Raw genomic sequence first — 22916 nt, forward strand, 5'->3', positions numbered from 1 at the left:
TCCATCGTACCTCCACACTGACTCAGACTGCTGGTCGTGGCTTTCAACCATGAAGGCAATAGAGGCTTTTCAGAGTGACTGACAGACTTCTATCACAGGGAAGCATTGTGAAGGAGGGAGATTGAGGAAATGTGATGAGCTTCCTAGACATCCCCCCCCTCTCCTTTTTCTTCCTCTGCTCCCTCTCCCCTCATTGTCTCATAGGATTGCTAAGGACGCTGCAGTGCAGTGAAGACTGCCTGATTCATTCTGACCTTCACACCAACCCACTGTGATAGGAGATAGCAACCTGTCTGTCATACTGAACACACAGTCTCGTGTAGCTGTCCCCTGCTTTACACGCCTGTGTATGCGTGTGTGTGTGTAGACGCCTGCTGCCACAGCTGATTGACACAGATCCCATCCACATGCGCTGAAGAAAGTGGTGAGGCTAGCTGTCATCGAGGCAAAGGGTGATTACTTTGAAGAATCTCAAATATAAAATATATTTTGATTTGTTGAACTCTTTTTTGGTTACTACATGATACTATTTGTGTTATTTCATAGTGTTGATGTCTTCACTATTATTTAAAAATGCAGAAAATAGTAAAAAGAAAGAAAAACCCTTGAATGAGTAGGTGTGTCCAAACTTTTGACTGGTACTGTGTGTGTTAAGTGTATGATTGGTACCTCCTGTTTGTCCTGTAGGATGACGGTCCCCGCCTGCTCCACCACCTCAAACACCATGACAGTACACAGGTCCCTTCGCACCGACATGGTCATGTTGGCAAAGGCTGGCAGCTGGTGCATGAACTCCAACAGTTGTTCTGGATGGGGGAAAGAGAGAGAAAGTGAGTAAGAGCGAGAAGGAAGAGAAGGAGAGAGAGCGAGAGAGCAATGGAGAGAAAAGGTGCGGTGTAACAGATTGAGGCAGCATAAAATAGCAGAGGAAGAAATCATGAGGAAAAAGGAGACAGAGAGAACAGTGAGTGGTGTGATCAGCTGTGTAACTGATGAGTGTGTACTGTAGCACCTGCGTCCTACTCTCTCATTACGCCCTGTTACCATGCAGCCTCCAGTCTAGCGGAGTCAAGATCACAGAGTCAAAATACAAGATAAGATCTACCGCTCAGATGTTTTATTTATTTTTAAATGTAATCCTATGCAACATTAATCTATGAAAAACATTACTGTCGCAATGAGTTTTGTGCAGTAGGCTATAGGCTCAATACATTATCACCGCATATTGGCTCTCAACGTCCCTCCACTGACACTGACCAAAAAGGGACACAGACTTCCAGCTGATGGCGAAACTCGAGTCGCACCTCATTATTTCTGCCTCATGCAGCTGAATCGGGTTCACCTATCGCCAAAAGCGGCAAACAAAAAATGTAATATAAATAGGAACACAACCCTTTATCTTTGGGTTATTTACAGAAATGTTTGGCGATCGACCAGTCGATGGTGACCTCTGCTCTACTCACACCTCTCCATAGAACAGGGTGACCTGACTCCAGCCACACTAACAACACTCCGTAAAGGGCCCTCCCCTGCCCATCCTTTCATATCTCAGTGGGTCTGCAGCCAGTGCATACTGCCTAACAAGCCAAAAGCAAAGAAGCCTTAAAACCCAGGCATCCCACAGCCCCCCAGCAGGCAGGTCTCTCTCTGGGTCCTCTGATGTGTGGACAGGCAGCATCCCCTTCCCCCAGGAGGACCCTGGTTTGCACCGCTAATGAGGTGGCCTGGCTGATTGCCTGGGCAAAAAATAAAAAGGGGCCTAACTGGGAAAACCTCAGTGTTTATAGAAATGGAGGGAAGGTGTCGCCCCGAGCAACGTTAGAGAGCTGGTAGTCCATCCACCAAACTACTAGTTGTGAAACAGGGAAGAGACTCAGGGGGTATGCTAATTTGGTACAGAGCAGACCAAACCCACCCTATTAAATTAGTCAAAACAGGAACATTTTACATCTGGCTAGAAATTAATAAGGAAATCTCAACAGATAAAAATGTCCTCATGTGTGCTAACTATATCCCCCCCAATAGAATCCCCATACTTGAACGATGACAGCTGCTCCATCTTGGAGGGGGAGATCAACCATTTCCAGGGACATGTGCTAGTCTGTGGTGACCTAAATGCCAGAACTGGACAAGAACCTGACACCCTCAGCACACAGGGGGAGCAAAGTCTTACCTGAAGGTAACAGTATTCCCTCCCAAATATGCCCCCTAGACACAACTACGACAACATAACAAAACCACCAACAAATATGAGTCACATCTCCTACTGTTGCACGCTGGGTCTGTACACAGTCAATGGTAGGCTACAGCTCATCTCTTGGCAGTAGTACTGTAGATTACTTTATCACGGACCTCAACCCAGAGACTCTGTGTTCACAGTCAGCCCACTAACACCCCTATCAGATCACAGCAAAACCACAGTCTACCTGAACAGAGCAAGTCAATCATGAGGCATCAAAGCCAAAGGAAATTAATAATATTAAGGAATGCTATGGATGGAAGGAAAGTAGGGTAGAGACCTACCAAAAAACTATTAGGCAACAACAAATTCAATCCATTTTAGACAACTTCCTGGACAAAACATTTAACTGTCATAGTGAAGGTGTAAACTTAGCAGTATAAATCCTAAACAGTATATTTGACCTTTCAGCTTCTCTATCAAATCTAAAACTCTCAAGCAGACAACCTAAGAAAATTAAGAATAATGACAAATCGTTTGATGAAGAAGGCAAAAACCTAAGAAAGAAATTGAGCAATCTATCCAACCAAAAACAGAGACCCAGAAAACCTGAGTCTACACCTTCACTATGGTGAATCACTAAAACAATCCAAAATTACACTACGGAAACAGAAGGAACAGCACATCAGAAATCAGCTCAATGTAATCGAAGAATCCATAGAATCTAACCACTTCTGGTAAAATTGGAAAACTCTAAACAAACAACACAAAGATATATCTATGCAAAACAGAGATGTGTGGATAAACCACTTCTCCAAAAATGTTTGCTCTATAACAAAGAACAAACAGCAAAAACATATACATGATCAATTACAAATCTTAAAATATGCTATTAAAAAGACTACCAGAACCCACTGGATTCTCCAATTACATTGAATGAACAGGACAAAATACAAAACACTCCAACCCAAAAAGGCCTGTTGTGTTGATGGTATCCTACATGAAATGATAAAATAAACAGAACATAAATTACAATTGGCTATACTAAAACATAATCCTTAGCTCTGGCATCTTCCCCAATATTTGGAACCAAGGACTGATCACTTTTGTGGATTGGGGTTGAGACAAATTTGACCCCAATAACTACTGTGAGATATTGGCTTTATACCAAATTACCGTACGACGGAACACGAATTCACCCTGCACACCTTAGGAAAAACTCCCTAGCCCCAGTGATCCTACATCTGCATTGCTTGCTGTTTGGGGTTTTAGGCTGGGTTTCTGTACAGCACTTTGTGACATTGGCTGATGTTAAAAGGGCTTATAAATGCATTTGATTGGTTGAGTTTGATTAATTGAAAAACAAACCAAAACAACAAAAAAAGCTCTGACTCAATTTGGCATGAGGGTCGGATATACAAATTGATGGAAAGTAGTGTTGAGGGAAAAACATATGACATTATAAAATCCATGTACACAAACAACAAGTGTGAGGATAAGACAGGGATGCAGCTTAAGCACTACCCTTTTCAACATACATACACACGTGTGTGTGTGTGTGTGTGTGTGTGTGTGTGTGTGTGTGTGTGTGTGTGTGTATATATATATATATATATATATATATATATATATATATATGTATATATATGTATATATATATATATATATATATATATATATATATACAGTTGAAGTCAGAAGATTACATAAATCTTAGCCAAATACATTTAAACTCAGTTTTTCACAATTCCTGACATTTAATCAGAGTAAACATTCCCCGTCTTAGGTCAGTTAGGATCACCACTTTATTTTAAGAATGTGAAATGTCAGAATAATAGTAGAGAGAATGATTTATTTCAGCTTTTATTTCTTTCATCACATTCCCAGTGGGTCAAAAGTTTACATACACTCAGTATTTGGTACTATTGCCTTTAAATTGTTTAACTTAGGTCAAACATTTTGAGTAGCCTTCCACAAGCTTCCCACAATAAGTTGGGTGAATTTTGGCACATTCATCCTGACAGAGCTGGTGTAACTGAGTCAGGTTTGTAGGCCTCCTTGCTCGCACACACTTTTTCAGTTCTGCCCACACATTTTCTATAGGATTGAGGTCAGTGCTTTGTGACGGCCACTCCAATACCTTGACTTTGTTGTCCTTTAGTTATTTTGCCACAACCTTGGAAGTATGCTTGGGATCATTGTCCATTTGGAAGACCCATTTGCGACCAAGCTTTAACTTCCTGACTGATGTCTTGAGATGTTGCTTCAATATATCCACATAATTTTCCTACCTCATGATGCCATCTATTTTGTGAAGAGCACCAGTCCCTCCTGCAGCAAAGCACCCCCACAACATGATGCTGCCACCCCCGTGCTTCACGGTTGGGATGGTGTTCTTCGGCGTGCAAGCATCCCCCTTTTCCCTCCAAACATAATGATGGTCATTATGGCCAAACAGTTCTATTTTTGTTTCATCAGACCAGAGGACATTTCTCCAAAAAGTACGATCTACGTCACAAATATCGTTTGTGAACAAGAAAGTTGTTGAAAAACTAGTTTTAATGACTCCAACCTAAGTGTATGTAAACTTCTGACTTCAACTGTATATACACACGTGTATGTATGTATGTATGTATGTATGTATGTATGTATGTATGTATGTATGTATGTATGTATGTATGTATGTATGTATGTATGTATGTATGTATACACACACACACACACATATTTATCAACGAATTGGCGAGGGCACTAGAACAGTCTGCAGCACCTGGTCTCACCTTACTAGAATCTGAAGTCAAATGTCTACTGTTTGCTGATAATCTGTTGCTTCTGTCACCAACCAAGGAGCACCTACAGCAGCACCTAGATCTTCTGCACAGATTCTGCCAGATCTGGGCACTGACAGTAAATCTCAGTCAGACAAAAATAATGGTGTTCCAAAAAAGGTCCAGTTGCCAGGACGACAAATACAAATTTCCTCTAGACACCGTTGCCCTAGAACACACAAAAAACGATACATACCTCGGCCTAAACATCAGCGCAGTTAACTTCCACAAAGCTGTGAGCGATCTGAGACACAAGGCAAGAAGGGCCTTCTATGCCATCAAAAGGAACATAAAATCTGACATACCAATTAGGCTCTGGCAAAAAATACTTGAATCAGTTATAGAACCCATTGCCCTTGATGGTTATGAGGTCTGGGGTCTGCTCATCAACCAAGAATTCTGCAAAATTATCCTACAACATAAAACACCAAATAATGCAAGCAGAGCAGATTTAGGCCAATACCCGCTAATGATCAAAATCCAGAAAAGAGCCGTTAAATTCTACAACCACTTAAAGGAAGCGATTCCCAAACCTTCTATGACAAAGCCATCACCCACAGAGAGATGAGCCTGGAGAAGAGTCCCCTAAGCAAGCAGGTCCATATCTACTGGGTGAAATACCAGTGTGCAATCACAGCAGCAAGATCTGGGACCGGTTGCCACAAGTAGAGGGCAACCAGTGAAAAACAAACACCATTGTATACCCATATTTATTTATTTTACCTTTTGTACTTTAACTATTTGCACATCGCTACAACACTGTATACAGACATAATATGACATTTGAAATGTCTTTATTCTTTGAAACTTTTTACTATTCATTTTTTATTGTTTATTTCACTTTTGTTTATCCATTTCACTTGCTTTGGCCATGCAAACATATGTTTTCCATACCAATAAACCCCCTTGTATTGAATTGAAAGATAGGGTAAAGGGGTATTCAGGGAAAAGGAGGAGCGCACAAGAAGCTCACCAATGTCATCATCGTTGCGGTCCACCGGATCTTTCTCCAGACACTCCCTGACCAGGTCTCTACCAATCAGGGTGTCTGACGTCCTCTCCAGGTCTTCATCCTCCTCCTCCTCTTCCTCAGAGTCCACCGCTGCCTCCGGGAGCCCGGATAGGTCCACGTCACCCATTTCACTCTCTGTAGCCTGCAGAGGTGACAGATATTGGTTATTCTTTAAACGTAGACCAACAAAAATTAAAAACATAATCCCTAAGAATTATGCATACACGACTAATTATTCACACTGCCCATATTTTCCATGCTGTTTGGACAGATGGTTGGAATGAACTGGTGCCGAGGGTTACGGAGTGCTCAGATCAACTGGGATTTGAACCCACTACCCTGAGGTTAAGCGACCAGCTCCCCAGTCACTTTAGAAATATTCAAGGCCATCTGTCTATTCGCTCCTCTAGTACACAGTAACAGACTGAACCTGCCTGCTCTGTTCTACAGTGCTTTCAGGAATGGAAGTGGACAGGATCAAATGGGATGTTTCCTAGATAAGGGATTGATTGGAAGAAGGGAAATGTTACCTGAGAAAGTCTGCCTGTACAGAGACGGTGTGAAATCACAGAGAAAGTCTGCCTGTACAGAGACGGTGTGAAACACAGAGAAAGTCTGCCTGTACAGAGACGGTGTGAAACACAGAGAAAGTCTGCCTGTACAGAGACGGTGTGAAACAGAGAGAAAGTCTGCCTGTACAGAGACGGTGTGAAACACAGAGAAAGTCTGCCTGTACAGAGACGGTGTGAAACACAGAGAAAGTCTGCCTGTACAGAGACGGTGTGAAACACAGAGAAAGTCTGCCTGTACAGAGACGGTGTGAAACACAGAGAAAGTCTGCCTGTACAGAGACGGTGTGAAACAGAGAGAAAGTCTGCCTGTACAGAGACGGTGTGAAACACAGAGAAAGTCTGCCTGTACAGAGACGGTGTGAAACACAGAGAAAGTCTGCCTGTACAGAGACGGTGTGAAACACAGAGAAAGTCTGCCTGTACAGAGACGGTGTGAAACAGAGAGGATCAGTGTCTTTCTCCCCTCATCTCTGGATTCCTTGTTATTTTATCTAGGTGTTAGACGGAGGGCAACTCTGTTCTTTCAGCGTGTGAGTGAGTGAGTGAGTGAGAGAGAGAAACAGAGTGAGTGAGTGAGAGAGTGAGAGCCCATCAAATCACACAAAGACAGAGCGAGTGCGAGAGAGCCAGAGCGAGCGCGAGAGAGACAGAGCGAGAGAGACAGAGCGAGCGCGCGAGAGAGACAGAGCGAGAGAGACAGAGCGAGAGAGACAGAGCGAGAAAGACAGAGCGAGAGACAGAGCGAGAGACAGAGCGAGCGCGAGAGACAGAGCGAGAGCGAGAGAGACAGAGCGAGAGCGAGAGAGACAGAGCGAGAGTGAGAGAGACAGAGCGAGAGCGAGAGAGACAGAGCGAGAGAGACAGAGCGAGAGCGAGAGAGACAGAGCGAGAGAGACAGAGCGAGAGCGAGAGAGACAGAGCGAGAGAGACAGAGCGAGCGCGAGAGAGACAGAGCGAGCGCGAGAGAGACAGAGCGAGCGCGAGAGAGAGACACACACAGAGCCCGAGAGAGAGACACACACAGAGCCCGAGAGAGAGACACACACAGAGCCCGAGAGAGAGACACACACAGAGCTCGAGAGAGAGACACACACAGAGCCCGAGAGAGAGACACACAGAGCCCGAGAGAGAGAGAGACACAGAGCGCGAGAGACACAGAGCGCGAGAGAGACAGAGCGCGAGAGAGACACAGAGCGCGAGAGAGACACAGAGCGCGAGAGAGACACAGAGCGCGAGAGAGACAGAGCGCGAGAGAGACAGAGAGCGCGAGACACAGAGAGCGAGAGAGAGAGAGAGAGACACAGAGCGCGAGAGAGACAGAGCGCGAGAGAGACAGAGCGCGAGAGAGAGACAGAGCGCGAGAGAGACACAGAGAGCGAGAGACACAGAGAGCGCGAGACACAGGGAGCCAACGAGCGACAGAGACGCAGAGAGCCAACGAGCGACAGAGACGCAGAGAGCCAACGAGCGACAGAGACGCAGAGAGCCAACGAGCGACAGAGACGCAGAGAGCCAACGAGCGACAGAGACGCAGAGAGCCAACGAGCGACAGAGACGCAGAGAGCCAACGAGCGACAGAGACGCAGAGAGCCAACGAGGGACAGAGAGACAGAGAGCCAACGAGAGACAGAGAGCCAACGAGCGACAGAGAGCCAACGAGCGACAGAGAGCCAACGAGCGACAGAGAGCCAACGAGAGACAGAGAGCCAACGAGAGACAGAGAGCCAACGAGAGACAGAGAGACAACGAGAGACAGAGAGACAACGAGAGACAGAGAGCCAACGAGAGACAGAGAGCCAACGAGAGACAGAGAGCCAACGAGAGACAGAGAGCCAACGAGAGACAGAGAGCCAACGAGAGACAGAGAGCCAACGAGAGAGACAGAGAACCATTACTGCTGATATCTCCATGTGGGTTTGGGACCGAGAGTGACACAGAAAGAGGGAGACGTTTTGTGCCCATACAGGTCTCAGATCAGGTCAAATCTAAACTGACAGGGACATCAGTTCCTGGTGGCTGCACAGGGGACTGAGCCAGAGACACCCCATCAAATCACCCAGAGACAGAGAGAGAAGAGATCGAGGAGGGAAGAGAAGAGAGACACTGCAGCCCAGAGTGGTATGGCAGCTCACCGCTCAGGGCTGGACGAGAGGTCAAGCATTTAAAAAAACACAAGCTGTAAACAAACTCACCGACTGGCAGCAATAGAAGCTGCTGGACTCAAGTCAACATACATTTATGGACACAGCTGACTGAGCTCCTCTAAATCAATGACAGGTGACTCCATGAGGAGGAGAGAACAGGGAGATAGTCTGGTTGGTGAGAGAGAAGGTTTGTGTAATGGTGGGTCAAAGGTGAGAGAGAAGGTTTGTGTAATGGTGGGTCAAAGGTGAGAGAGAAGGTTTGTGTAATGGTGGGTCAAAGGTGAGAGAGAAGGTTTGTGTAATGGTGGGTCAAAGGTGAGAGAGAAGGTTTGTGTAATGGTGGGTCAAAGGTGAGAGAGAAGGTTTGTGTAATGGTGGGTCAAAGGTGAGAGAGAAGGTTTGTGTAATGGTGGGTCAAAGGTGAGAGAGAAGGTTTATGTAATGGTGGGTCAAAGGTGAGAGAGAAGGTTTGTGTAATGGTGGGTCAAAGGTGAGAGAGAAGGTTTGTGTAATGGTGGGTTAAATGTGGCCTGGAGTTAGAGAACGTAAGAGTAGGGGTGGGGTTAGCGATATATAGAGGTAGGTGCAGGAGCTAAGGTTAGAACATTTGATATAATAGTGAGGGTAGGGGGGAGGTGGGGTCTGAGGTCCTGGGAGCATATCTGTCTGTGTCCTGTGTACCCTGCCCTTTAGCACACAATGCTACAGGAGAGAGGGGCCCTTAGAACCACAGGAAACCCAACTAACACACACTATAATTAGCAACCCTGGATGGATGGATGGGAGGAGAGGACATGTTCCATTGAACTGGAAAAGCAGGGGGAGAGAGGGCAGGGAGGAAGGGTGAGGAATGGTATGAGGGCGGCAAAAAGAGGGCTACATGGAGCGTGGGGAGGGCTGGGTCAGTCGAGCTGGGGAATGGTAACGTCCACACCTTTCCATCCTTCCTCCTATAAAGCAGGAAAGCCATGGTGCATTGACTGACTTCAAAGTTATATAGTATTGAGAGAACAAAAGGCTCGGAGCATTACTGAAACAGAACAATGGAACTTCAAAGCTTTGGAAAGGTGAGGTTATAAGTATACTACGTCAGCTCAGTTTGTAAATGGTGAAATAGTGTAGAGGCTACCTGGTAGATGTCTGAAAGGCTACTGCTCCCCGAGTCGCTGGTGATACTGCATCCGGATTGGCTGGGCGGCACGTGGCTCCCCTGGCTGTGGGGGTGGTCTGTAAGGTGCATCTTGTTTAGGTCTCCAGGAAGCTGCTCAGACACACACAGGAAGAGAGAAGGACGGCTGTTAATATCACAGGACACACACGCACAGCACGCGGGTGAACACACACTGTAGACAGACACACACAGAGAGAGAGAGAGAGAGACACAAGCGATCATCAACTAGATTCAGCAGAGGGAAGATTTGTTTCATGAGCGGATGGTCGGAACATAAAGACTAATAATTTGTAGACTGCAAGAAGCCTAAACAGATATGTTTGCTAAAAGAATAATTTCAGAATGTGGTATGTGTATACAATGACGTCGTGTCTCTACTATGTGTGGGAAGATTTCTTCAAATAAAATCACTTGGAGCCGATTTCCTGGCTTTTATGTCCAACAATGAAATTCCACACAACAATAAATAAATAAATACAGTGTACTTGGAAAGTATTCACACCCTTTTACTTTCCCCCCTATTATGTTACAGCCTTATTCTAAAATGGATTGAATAAATAAAAATCCTCCTCAAACTACATGTAAATAAGTATTCAGACCCTTTGCTACGAGACTCGAAATTGAGCTCAGGTGCATCCTGTTTCCATTGATCACCCTTGAGTTGTTTCTACAACTTGGAGTCCACCTGTGGTAAATTAAATTGATTGGACATGATTTGGAAAGGCACACACCTGTCTATATAAGGTCCCACAGTCGACCGTGCATGTCAGAGCAACAACCAAGCCATGAGGTCAAAGGAATTGTCCATAGAGCTCCGAGACAGGATTGTGTCGAGGCACAGTTCTGGGGAAAGACACCAAAACATTTCTGCAGCATTGAAGGTCACTATGAACACAGAGGCCTCCATCATTCTTAAATGGAAGACGTTTGGAACAACCAAGACTCATCCTAGAGCTGGCCGCCCAGCCAAACTGAGCAATCGGGGGAGAAGGGCCTTGGTCAGGGAGGTGACCAAGAGCCTGATGGTCACTCTGAAGGAGCTCCAGAGTTCCTCTGTGGAGATGGGAGAATCTTCCAGAAGGATAACCATCTCTGTAGCACTCCACCAATCAGGACTTTATGGTAGAGTTGCCAGACAGAAGCAACTCCTCAGTAAAAGGCAGGAATGTTGTCCGACTCCTCTTCAATGGCTGTGCGAAGTTGCTGGATATTGGCGGGAACTGGAACATGCCTTTCGTACACGTCGATCCAGAGCATCCCAAACATGCTCAACGGGTGACATGTCTGGTAAGTACGCAGGCCATGGAAGAACTGGTACATTTTCAACTTCCAGGAATTGTGTACAGATCCTTGCGAAATGATCTTGCTGAAACATGAGGTGATGGCGGTGGATGAATGGCACGACAATGGACCTCAGGATCTCGTCACGGTATCTCTGTGTATTCAAATAGACATCGATAAAATGTCATTGTGTTCATTGTCCGTAGCTTATGCCTGCCCATACCATAACCCCACCTTCACCATGGGGCACTCTGTTCACAACAGCAAACCGCTCACCCACACAACGCTATACAAGTGGTCTGCAGAGGCCGGGTGGACGTACTGCCAAATTCTGTAAATAGACATTGGAGGTGGCTTATGGTAGAGGAATTAACATTAAATTATTTGGCAACAGTTCTGGTGGACATTACTGCAGTCACCATGCTTATTGTATGCTTCCTCAGAACTTCAGATCTCTGTGGCATTGTGTTGCGTGACAAAACTGCACATTTTACAGTGTCCTTTTATTGTCCCCAGTACAAGGTGCACCTGTGTAATGAACAGGTTTTTGATATGCCACACCTGTCAGGTGGATGGATTATCTTGACAAATGCTCACTAACAGGGATGTAAACAAAAATGTGCACAACATTTGAGAGAAACAAGCTTTTTGTGCGTATAGAATTTTTATTTATTTATTTGGCATCAAAACATTGTGGGTCACTGCTTTCATAAAGATACTGAAACAATTTGTCCCCTGGCAAAATGAAATGAGGATCACTGAAAATAAGCTGTAATTGAAAGAAAAATGTATCACTTCCGTTGTTCACTTTCAGGACGCAGGTTTGTTCCCTTTCAGGACGCAGGTTTGTTCCCTTTCAGGACGCAGGTTTGTTCCCTTTCAGGACGCAGGTTTGTTCCCTTTCAGGACGCAGGTTTGTTCCCTTTCAGGACGCAGGTTTATTCCCTTTCAGGACGCAGGTTTATTCCCTTTCAGGACGCAGGTTTGTTCACTTTCAGGACGCAGGTTTGTTCCCTTTCAGGACGCAGGTTTATTCCCTTTCAGGACGCAGGTTTGTTCACTTTCAGGACGCAGGTTTGCTCCCTTTCAGGATGCAGGTTTGTTCTCTAAACCATAAGCTACTACTACACACAAGTCAATAATGATCACCTCACCTATGGTAGATGGACTAAACTTCCAGTCAACCTGGATAATGTTACAACAGCCCAGTGTTTCATTAATCAACCAAGAAAACCATCCCATCAATGAGAGACTCAAGACACACACCAGGACAACATCCAAAACAGACAAAGAGCAGCCACCAATGCCCTGCTAACAACCTAACCACACACAGTCAGTGACCAGTTCAGCTTCTATACCACATTGATCAGGTATTCTACCAACTCAGTCCAGTGTTCCCAGGTCTTACCAGCCTGAGGCGGGTGAGGGAGCTGGTCTGGTTGCGTGGATGGTCTAGTGGGTCTAGTGGGTGAACCTGCATCACACCTCCATGGCCACCTCTGCCAACCTTGGTGGTGCCAGCCAGACAACAAGCCACCCACCCAAAGCTGGCGCTGGACCCATCTCCGTGCCACCATGTAATAAACAAGTTCAGTTTACACTGCGTACTGGGTGGGGGCTGGGCAGCATCACCAACTTACAACCCCTTAACCCATCCCTCCACAGGGGACTGGGGAGAGTCCATCCTCCAACCTCTACACCATACACAATAAAAAACATAGGCTGGACTAGGAGACAGGATAGCTGGTTGCAGTCATGAGAATGACCCTGTACACAATTTAACCTAGGTGGAGCTGGAGAAATCCCACACTGGCAATTAGGTTAGACAAATGGCTGTGTCCTAGATAGGACTGAGGTGGGGAGCCCAGCCAATGTAGAGAGCAAGGCTGAGGCTGGAGGCTTTTTAAATGTAACCTTTATTTAACTAGGCAAGTCAGTAAAGAACAAATTCTTATTTACAATGATGGCCTACACTGGCCAAACTAGGACGACGCTGGGCCAAACCCAGATGACTGCCCTATGGGACTACAGCCTGGATTCGAACCAGGGTGTATGTAGTTACGCCTCTAGCACTGAGATGCAGTGCCTTAGACCACTGCACCACTCAGGATCCCCAGGGTGAAGGTGTGCAGACAGGGCGGTCAGAGAGTAGCCTAACCGTGAATAATGTAACACTTCTCCACAGCTCAGTCAGAAAATCACAACCCAAACCCCAAGCATTCTCTTCTGGACACATCCACTCCTATTCAACTAAAATCCATTTTCCATTACACTGGGGCTGTAAATGCAATCTTCTTCCACTTACAGCTCAACTGGCACCAACATGAGGGGCGTAGCCGGCAGCAGTTGATATTGACAACAGCAACCAAAGGTGGCGGTGCCATAACTAAAATGAAAAGTGTTGCAAGTCATACAGCGGCCGGTTAGAACACTCTCCCTCTCAACGAGCTAAACGGGTCTTTCATTCTGTTTATTCCATAGCCAAGTGGGTCAATATTGATTCCTTTACGATGGGGTCAGGTTTCAGACAATGATGAATCTCTGGCCTGCATCCATTTAACAAATCTATCGGATTCCCAGAGGAGAAAACTAATGTATATATCCATTATCATGGCCTCAAAACCCAGAACATTTAGGATCTGAATGCTCCAACCACTCTGGTTAAAACTCCCAACATCAAACAATAACAGCACCGTTATCAACATGGCAATCAGAAACAGTGGTGACACTAGGTTGGGTGTTGATGTCACATGGCATGGCAATCAGAAACAGTGGTGACACTAGGTTGGGTGTTGATGTCACATGGCATGGCAATCAGAAACAGTGGTGACGTCACATGGCATGGCAATCAGAAACAGTGGTGACACTAGGTTGGGTGTTGATGTCACATGGCATGGCAATCAGAAACAGTGGTGACACTAGGTTGGGTGTTGATGTCACATGGCATGGCAATCAGAAACAGTGGTGACACTAGGTTGGGTGTTGATGTCACATGGCATGGCAATCAGAAACAGTGGTGACACTAGGTTGGGTGTTGATGTCACATGGCATGGCAATCAGAAACAGTGGTGACACTAGGTTGGGTGTTGATGTCACATGGCATGGCAATCAGAAACAGTGGTGACACTAGGTTGGGTGTTGATGTCACATGGCATGGCAATCAGAAACAGTGGTGACACTAGGTTGGGTGTTGATGTCACATGGCATGGCAATCAGAAACAGTGGTGACACTAGGTTGGGTGTTGATGTCACATGGCATGGCAATCAGAAACAGTGGTGACACTAGGTTGGGTGTTGATGTCACATGGCATGGCAATCAGAAACAGTGGTGACACTAGGTTGGGTGTTGATGTCACATGGCATGACAATCAAAGTCTTTCATCCTGGGGATGAAGTCTGATGATGACATATGAGAGGCCGTGGGAGGACGGGATTGGCTAATGAGGCCGCCGGGGGGACAAACGGGCCAATGAAAGGGTAAACCTCGCTAATTGCTGCAGTCTCGCGGCTCTAATTCACACTTCACACCAACTTTACTTAATGGCACGCCAATGCCCTCCCGCCTTCCACTGTCTGTTCTCCTCCTGTTCTGATCATGAATTAATGATAGCAGTGTGGGGTGATTAAATATGAATGTCTTATTCCTTTGGCTGTATGAATCTATCACATCAACAAGGGAACGCAAGGCGAGCCAGGACTGATCATTTAAGTCTTCTCTCTAAAAGTCCAAACTATGACTAGACCTAAATTGGAGTCACATTAAGTCACAACAGAGCATTTCTAATTTATTCACTTGTATTATAACCTTACCTTGAAAAGGAGATATATTTTACTCTACTCATTTCATTTCTGTAGACTGGCTACAGTAATTAACTTGTCGTGGGATTGAACCTCCATTCCCCTCGTTCCTGTGAGGCCTTTATAGTGCACTATAAAGGGAATAGCCAGCCATTTGGGACGCAACGATTGGAATAAAGCTGTAAGCAGATGTTTAGGTGTGATGCTAGTAATGACCCTGGTTCACAAAGACAGGCCACCGATCCAGAATAGGCGCGTTCTAGATGCAGCAGCACTAACGCACCGGTACAGGATCTCAGCAGGGGCTCCATCATTAAAACATAGTGGAGCTTCCCAATTATGCCTTAACTGCTTCAGAGCTGAGCTCGCCACAGCAAGGGAGGGCTAGTGTTAGCCTATTTATAGATACTGGACGTATGGCATATTCACCATGCATAGATCTAAGCCATTTCTATTCCATCTTTCATTGGAGGAAACTCATTGTATCATGTATGACAGGCGAGAAGCAATCCTCACATCTCAAAGTGAAATAAACCAGAAGGAGAGGTCTTATCATGTTTTTCTTTTATCACAGAGTAGAGCAGTACTCCCAAACAGAGACACGTGAGCCTGGAGGTGGGCTGGGCTGCTCGAGGTTAAGAAGGAAGTACTTCTGATGATAACACTGTAGAGGATGTCAGTCACTGGAGCCATCCATCTAAACTATTCACATGGCCAGATGTTGCTCCTCCCCACCAGTGTCAAATACGCTCCCAGACAAACATCTGTGACTCGGAAGATTGGATTGTCCCTCCTCCCCCATGGCGGCAGGGCGGGCGCTTTAACCACTGCTACGGGAGGGATGTCCTTGATCAGTTGAACAGGAGATTGGAGATTGATCCATTTCAGATGTAACGTCTCGGAACCGTTCCAAAACACACACTGGTTATAACTGATCTCCATTTCCATGTTCTATGTATCAATATCTCAACTCAAATCAGTTGGGTTAGATTAGTGTCTAGCTGTGGATCTCTGTGTTCTGCTAGTAAGTGAGGGGAGACCGACCGACTGACTGACTCACACACGATGAACGCCGTTGTAAATAACAGGCTGGGAAGAGTGATGCAGGCTGCACTCAGAGAGAAAGAGCAGGTTATTGATATATAGTCGATTACTCCACTAGCTTGTCTGCTTTCCTTCCCTTCTCTTCCTGAGACCCAAACAGCCAAAGCAATTATGTTAACAGCAATAAAATGAGCGTTACTCCTGGCTGCCAACTCTCTACCAGGCCAACTTTACAGGGATACTTTGGGATTTTGTCAATAAGGCCCTTTATCTACTTCCCCAGTGTCAGATGAACTAGTGGAAACCATTTTTGTCTCTGCGTGCAGCAGTGGAGGCTGCGGAGGGGAGGACAGCTCATAATAATGTCTGGAAAGGAGCAAATGGAAGGGCATCAAAAACAAGGAAACGGTGTGTGATACGTTTGATACCATTCCACCTATTCCGCTCCAGCCGTTACCATGAGCCCGTCCTCCACAATTAACTTGTTTGGGATAGGGTGCAGCATTTTCACTTTTGGATGAATAGCGTGCCCAGAGTGAACTGCCTCCTATTCAGTCCCAGATGCTAATATATGCATATTATTATTAGTATTGGATAGAAAACACTCAGAAGTTTCTAAAACTGTTTGAATGATGTCTGTGAGTATAACAGAACTCATATGGCAGGCAAAAACCTGAGAAGAAATCCAAACAGGAAGTGGGAAATCTGAGGTTTGTAGTTTTTGAACTCACCCCTATCGAATACACAGTGGGATATGGGTTATTTTTCACTTCCTAAGGCTTCCACTAGATGTCAACCGTTTTTAGAACGTGGTTTCAGGCTTCTCATGTGAAGGGGGGCCGGATGGGAGCTGTTTTACTAAGGGTTCTGCCTACAGCCTCGTTCTCAGTCATGCGCTTTCACTTGAGAGGTAGCTCTCGTTCCAGTGCTTCTCTACAGACAATGGAATTCTCCGGTTGGAACATTATTGAACTTTTATGATAAAAACATCCTAAAGATTGATTCTATACTTAGTTTGACAAGTTTCTTCGACCTGTAATATAACTTTTTGAAAGTTTCGTCCGAATGGACCAGATCGCGCTTTTGGATTGTTTACCAAACACCCTAACAAAAGAAGCTATTGGACATAAATGATGGACATTATCGAACAAAACAAGCATTTATTGTGGAACTGCGATTCCTGGGAGTGCATTCTGATGAAGATCATCAAAGGTAAGTGAATATTTCTAATGCTATTTATGAATAATGTTGACTACCCAACATGGCGGATATTTCTCTGGCTGGTTTGGGCTCTGAGTGCCGTTCTCAGATTATGCTTTCTCCGTAAAGTTTTTTTGAAATCTGACACAGCGGTTGCATTAAGGAGAAGTGTATCTAAAGTTTCATGTATAATAGCTGTATTTTCATCAACATTTATTATGAGTATTTCTGTGAATTCATGTGGCTCTCTGCAATATCACTGCATGTTTTGGAACTACTGAATCTAACACGCCAATGTAAAATAAGATTTTTGGATATAAATATGAACTTTACCGAACAAAACATACATGTATTGTGTAACATGAAGTCCTATGAGTGTCATCTGATGAAGATCATCAAAGGTTAATGATTATTTTTATCTCTATTTGTGCTTTTTGTGACTTCTCTCTTTGGCGGGAAAAATGGCAGGGTTTTTCTGTGACTTGGTGGTAACCTAACGTAATCTTTTGTGGAGCTTTCGCTGTAAAGCATTTTTGAAATCAGACACTGTGGCTGGATTAACGAGAATTTTATCTTTAAAATGGTGCCTAATACTTGTATGTTTGAGAAATGTGATTTATGAGATTTCTGTTGATTTATATTTGGCTCCCTGCAATTTTATTGGCTGTTGGCGAGGGGTTCCGCTAGCGGAACGGGGTTCCGTGCAGTTTGAAGGAAGTAGCTAACTAGTGCTAGTGCAATTGCTAACTAGCTTTAGTATAATGACAGTCTACAGTATCTGCTAGCATGCTAGCAGATACCAACAGACTTCCAGTCATTGCGCTAACGCTAGTTAGCATTGGCTTGCAAAACTACATCTAACTTCCTTCATACTGGACACAGACATACAAATGGTATCCACGAGTTCAAAACATTGAACCTGGTAGGTTAGCTACCTGCAGATTCATGCAGCGTAGTAACGGCATGCGTTGGGATTATGGTTCATTGTTTACCTGGTTAGCTACGTCTTACCAAAAGACTCCACTATGCAAGTAACCAGTTCGGGTGCATTCGTAAATGCAGTCTGGCCATCTACTCCGATTACAGAGCACTCTCGTCTGTGTGCCAGAGAGCGCAGAATAACTGATGAATTTACAAAACGCTCAACACCCGTTGAATATGACCGGTGTCAGTAGACATCAGTAAACTCAGTAAACATCAGTCAGCCAGAGCGTCCAGTGTGCGCTCTGAACGCGGAACGCTCTGAATTTACAGACGGATAATCTGACAGCACAGTTGCAGTCACCAACGCTCTGGATAACGTAACAGTCTAAGTAATGTTCAGTGAGCTGTTCTCTCTCTCACTTAGCTGTCTGGAAGTAGCTAGCAAGTTAGCTTGGGTGCTGTTAGTACATTCAGATCAACCCTTAAAGAGATGGGTGGGGCTAAAGCTTAAGAGGGTGTGAACGATGATGAATGGGTGTAGACAAAGACAGGTTCTCCAATAGTAGTACCAAACCATTCAAAGGCCATTTTCTCAAAAGTGAGTTAACAAGTTTATCAACTTTCAAAGCATAATTACTTTCCCATTGTTCCTCAACTGTAGTGCATTAAATACAATTTTATCCGATAATATATATATATTTTGCTAGAAAAGACCGATTTGAGCCGGTCGGTCACATATGACTGGGGAAGTAGATAAAGGGCTTCTGTCAAAATCCCAAAGTATCCCTTTAATGGCACTGGAGACAGAAGCACTGGAGGTGGACTAAACACTGAGCTGAATCTCATACACTGGGTCCTGTACTGGGACCGGCGACACCAGTCATTATGCATTCTATTTGAGTAGCGGAGGTGTCCTTTAGCTAAGTCTTGATTGTTCTAATTAGCACAGACGTATTATGGACCAATAACTACTGGATGACACAAATGAGTACACACTGAAAGAGATGGTTGTAGAAATGAATTTCCAGACAAACAAATCATGAGTGAATGGATGGAATCCAGGAAGACATAAATAAATAGCCTATAGAAGTTAGCATGCTCCCTAAATTAGAACATCTGTACACTATGTCTGAGTAAGTAATGATGCCAACATAACATATCACATCACATTAGATAGGGACATGGCATGGACTTCAATGGCCGGCAGATGGCAGCACCGCCAAACAGGCATGGCAATACTCAACAACTCAAGAACCAATCAATGTGCCAACCACTGGGCAAATAGCCTCATTGTTAATGCAATTTAGTTAATGTCATAACCTCACCAACACCAACCTCACAATCAAAAAAACCACACCAACACACTGAGAAAGAGCGTCATCTTCAGTATATCACCCAGTTACACAACTGTTAAAAAGCCAACAAGTTGAGAAACAAGAATACACACACCGTAGTTCTCCTTTGATGTCAGAGTCAATCCATTCCTTCTTGATTTAGAGAACGCCCTCTTCCACTCACGGGATCAAACAAAATGGCGCCAAATGAGTGTAGCCAGAGGCCAGCACATAAAGTCACTAGGGAAGGGCAGTATGCAGATGTTCATACTGCTCCTATTTATTTATTTTTTATTTTATTTAACCTTTATTTAACCAGGTAGGCAAATTGAGAACACGTTCTCATTTACAATTGCGACCTGGCCAAGATAAAGCAAAGCAGTTCGACACATACAACAACACATAGTTACACATGGAGTAAAACAAACATATAGTCAATAATACAGTGAAAAAAAAAAATAAGTCTATATACAATGTGAGCAAGTGAGGTGAGATAAGGGAGGTGAAGGCAAACAAATATATGTATAAATAAATAAAAATATAAAAGGCCATGGAGGCGAAGTGAGTACAACACAGCAAGTAAAATAAAAACTAAAAAAACAATGGAATGGTTGGTTTGCAGTGGAAGAAAGTGCAAAGTAGAGACAGAAATAATGGGGTGCAAAGGAGCAAAATAAATTAATAAATAAATACAGTAGGTAAAGAGGTAGTTGTTTGGGCTAAATTGTAGATGGGTTATATACAGGTGCAGTAATCTATGAGCTGCTCTGACAGCTGGTGCTTAAAGCTAGTGAGGGAGATAGGTGTTTCCAGTTTCAGAGATTTTTGTAGTTCGTTCCAGTCATTGGCAGCAGAGAACTGGAAGGAGAGGCGTCCAAAGGAAGAATTGGTTTTGGGGGTGACTAGAGAGATATACCTGCTGGAGCGCGTGCTACAGGTAGGTGCTGCTATGGTGACCAGCGAGCTGAGATAAGGGGGGACTTTACCTAGCAGGGTCTTGTAGATGACCTGGAACCAGTGGGTTTGGCGACGAGTATGAAGCGAGGGCCAGCCAACGAGAGTGTACAGGTCGCAGTGGTGGGTAGTATATGGGGCTTTGGTGACAAAACGGATGGCACTGTGATAGACTGCATCCAATTTATTGAGTAGGGTTTTGGAGGCTATTTTGTAAATGACATCACCGAAGTCGAGGATTGGTAGGATGGTCAGTTTTACAAGGGTATGTTTGGCAGCATGAGTAAAGGATGCTTTGTTGCGGAATAGGAAGCCAATTCTAGATTTGACTTTGGATTGGAGATGTTTGATGTGAGTCTGGAAGGAGAGTTTACAGTCTAACCAGACACCTAGGTATTTGTAGGTGTCCACATATTCTAAGTCAGAGCCGTCCAAAGTAGTGATGTTGGACAGGCGGGCAGGAGCAGGCAGCGATCGGTTGAAGAGCATGCATTTGGTTTTACTTGTATTTAAGAGCAGTTGGAGGCCACGGAAGGAGAGTTGTATGGCATTGAAGCTCGCCTGGAGGGTTGTTAACACAGTGTCAAAAGAAGGGCCAGAAGTATACAGAATAGTGTCGTCTGCGTAGAGGTGGATCAGAGAATCACCAGCAGCAAGAGTGACATCATTGATGTAAACAGAGAAGAGAGTCGGTCCAAGAATTGAACCCTGTGGCACCCCCATAGAGACTGCCAGAGGCCCGGACAACAGACCCTCCGATTTGACACACTGAACTCGATCAGAGAAGTAGTTGGTGAACCAGGCGAGGCAATCATTAGAGAAACCAAGGCTGTCGAGTCTGCCAATGAGGATGTGGTGATTGACAGAGTCAAAGGCCTTGGCCAGGTCAATGAATACGGCTGCACAGTATTGTTTCCTATCGATGGCGGTTACGATATCGTTTATGACCTTGAGCGTGGCTGAGGTGCACCCATGACCAGCTCTGAAACCAGATTGCATTGCGGAGAAGGTGTGGTGGGATTCGAAATGGTCGGTAATCTGTTTGTTGACTTGGCTTTCGAAGACCTTAGAAAGGCAGGGTAGGATAGATATAGGTCTGTAGCAGTTAGGGTCAAGGGTGTCCCCCCCTTTGAAGAGGGGGATAACCGCAGCTGCTTTCCAATCTTTGGGGATCTCAGACGACACGAAAGAGAGGTTGAAGAGGCTAGTAATAGGGGTGGCAACAATTTCAGCAGATAGTTTTAGAAAGAAAGGGTCCAGATTATCTAGCCCGGCTGATTTGTAAGGGTCCAGATTTTGCAGCTCATTTAGAACATCAGCTGACTGTATTTGGGAGAAAGAGAAATGGGGAAGGCTTGGGCGAGTAGCAGAGGGGAGGGCAGTGCTGTTGTCCGGGGTGGGGGTAGCCAGGTGGAAAGCATGGCCAGCCGTAGAAAAATGCTTATTGAAATTCTCAATTATAGTGGATTTGTCGGTGGTGACAGTGTTTCCTATCTTCAGAGCGGTTGGAAGCTGGGAGGAGGTGTTCTTATTCTCCATGGACTTTACGGTGTCCCAGAACTTTTTTGAATTTGTGTTGCAGGAAGCAAATTTCTGCTTGAAATAGCTAGCCTTGGCTGTTCTAACTGCCTGTGTATATTGGTTTCTGGCTTCCCTGAAAAGTTGCATATCACGGTGCTAGTTCGATGCTAATGCAGAACGCCATAGGATGTTTTTCTGTTGGTTAAGGGCAGTCAGGTCAGGAGAGAACCAAGGGCTATATCTGTTCCTGGTTCTAAATTTCTTGAATGGGGCATGCTTATTCAAGATGGTGAGGAAGGCATTTTAAAAAAAATGACCAGGCATCCTCTACTGACGGGATGAGATCAATATCCTTCCAGGATACCCCGGCCAGGTCGATTAGAAAGGCCTGCTCGCTGAAGTGTTTCAGGGAGCGTTTGACAGTGATGAGTGGAGGTCGTTTGACCGCTGACCCATTACGGATGCAGGCAATGAGGCAGTGATCGCTGAGATCTTGGTTGAAAACAGCAGAGGTGTATTTGGAGGGCAAGTTTGTTAGGATGATATCTATGAGGGTACCCGTGTTTACGGAATTGGGGTGGTACCTGGTAGGTTCATTTATAATTTGTGTGAGATTGAGGGCATCAAGCTTAGATTGTAGGGTGGCTGGGGTGTTGAGCATGTTCAAATTTAGGTCGCCTAGCAGCACGAGCTCTGAAGATAGATGGGGGGCAATCAGTTCACATATAGTGTCCAGAGCACAGCTGGGGGCAGAGGGTGGTCTATAGCAGGCGGCAACGGTGAGAGACTTGTTTTTAGAGAGGTGGATTTTTAAAAGTAGAAGTTCAAATTGTTTGGGAACAGACCTGGATAGTATAACAGAACTCTGCAGGCAGTCTTTGCAGTAGATTGCAACACCGCCCCCTTTGGCCGTTCTATCTTGTCTGAAAATCTTGTAATTGGGGATGAAAATGT

General features: G+C 45.0%; 1 protein-coding gene across 9 annotated transcripts in view; it reads right to left on the reverse strand.

The window, feature by feature from the left end:
- The window catches only part of LOC139537745 (rap guanine nucleotide exchange factor 6-like), a 184521-nt gene that overhangs the window by 48502 nt on the left and 113103 nt on the right, over window positions 1-22916 (reverse strand). For all 9 annotated transcript variants that reach the window (XM_071339458.1, XM_071339461.1, XM_071339457.1 and 6 more), the window contains 3 exons: window positions 9865-9996; window positions 5981-6161; window positions 670-806 (listed from right to left, as the gene is read on the reverse strand). In XM_071339458.1, coding sequence (XP_071195559.1) covers window positions 670-806; window positions 5981-6161; window positions 9865-9996 — 450 coding nt within the window. The remainder of the gene's footprint in view (window positions 1-669; window positions 807-5980; window positions 6162-9864; window positions 9997-22916) is intronic.

This window comes from Salvelinus alpinus, chromosome 13 (genome assembly GCF_045679555.1).
Source record: "Salvelinus alpinus chromosome 13, SLU_Salpinus.1, whole genome shotgun sequence".
NCBI lineage: Eukaryota > Metazoa > Chordata > Actinopteri > Salmoniformes > Salmonidae > Salvelinus > Salvelinus alpinus.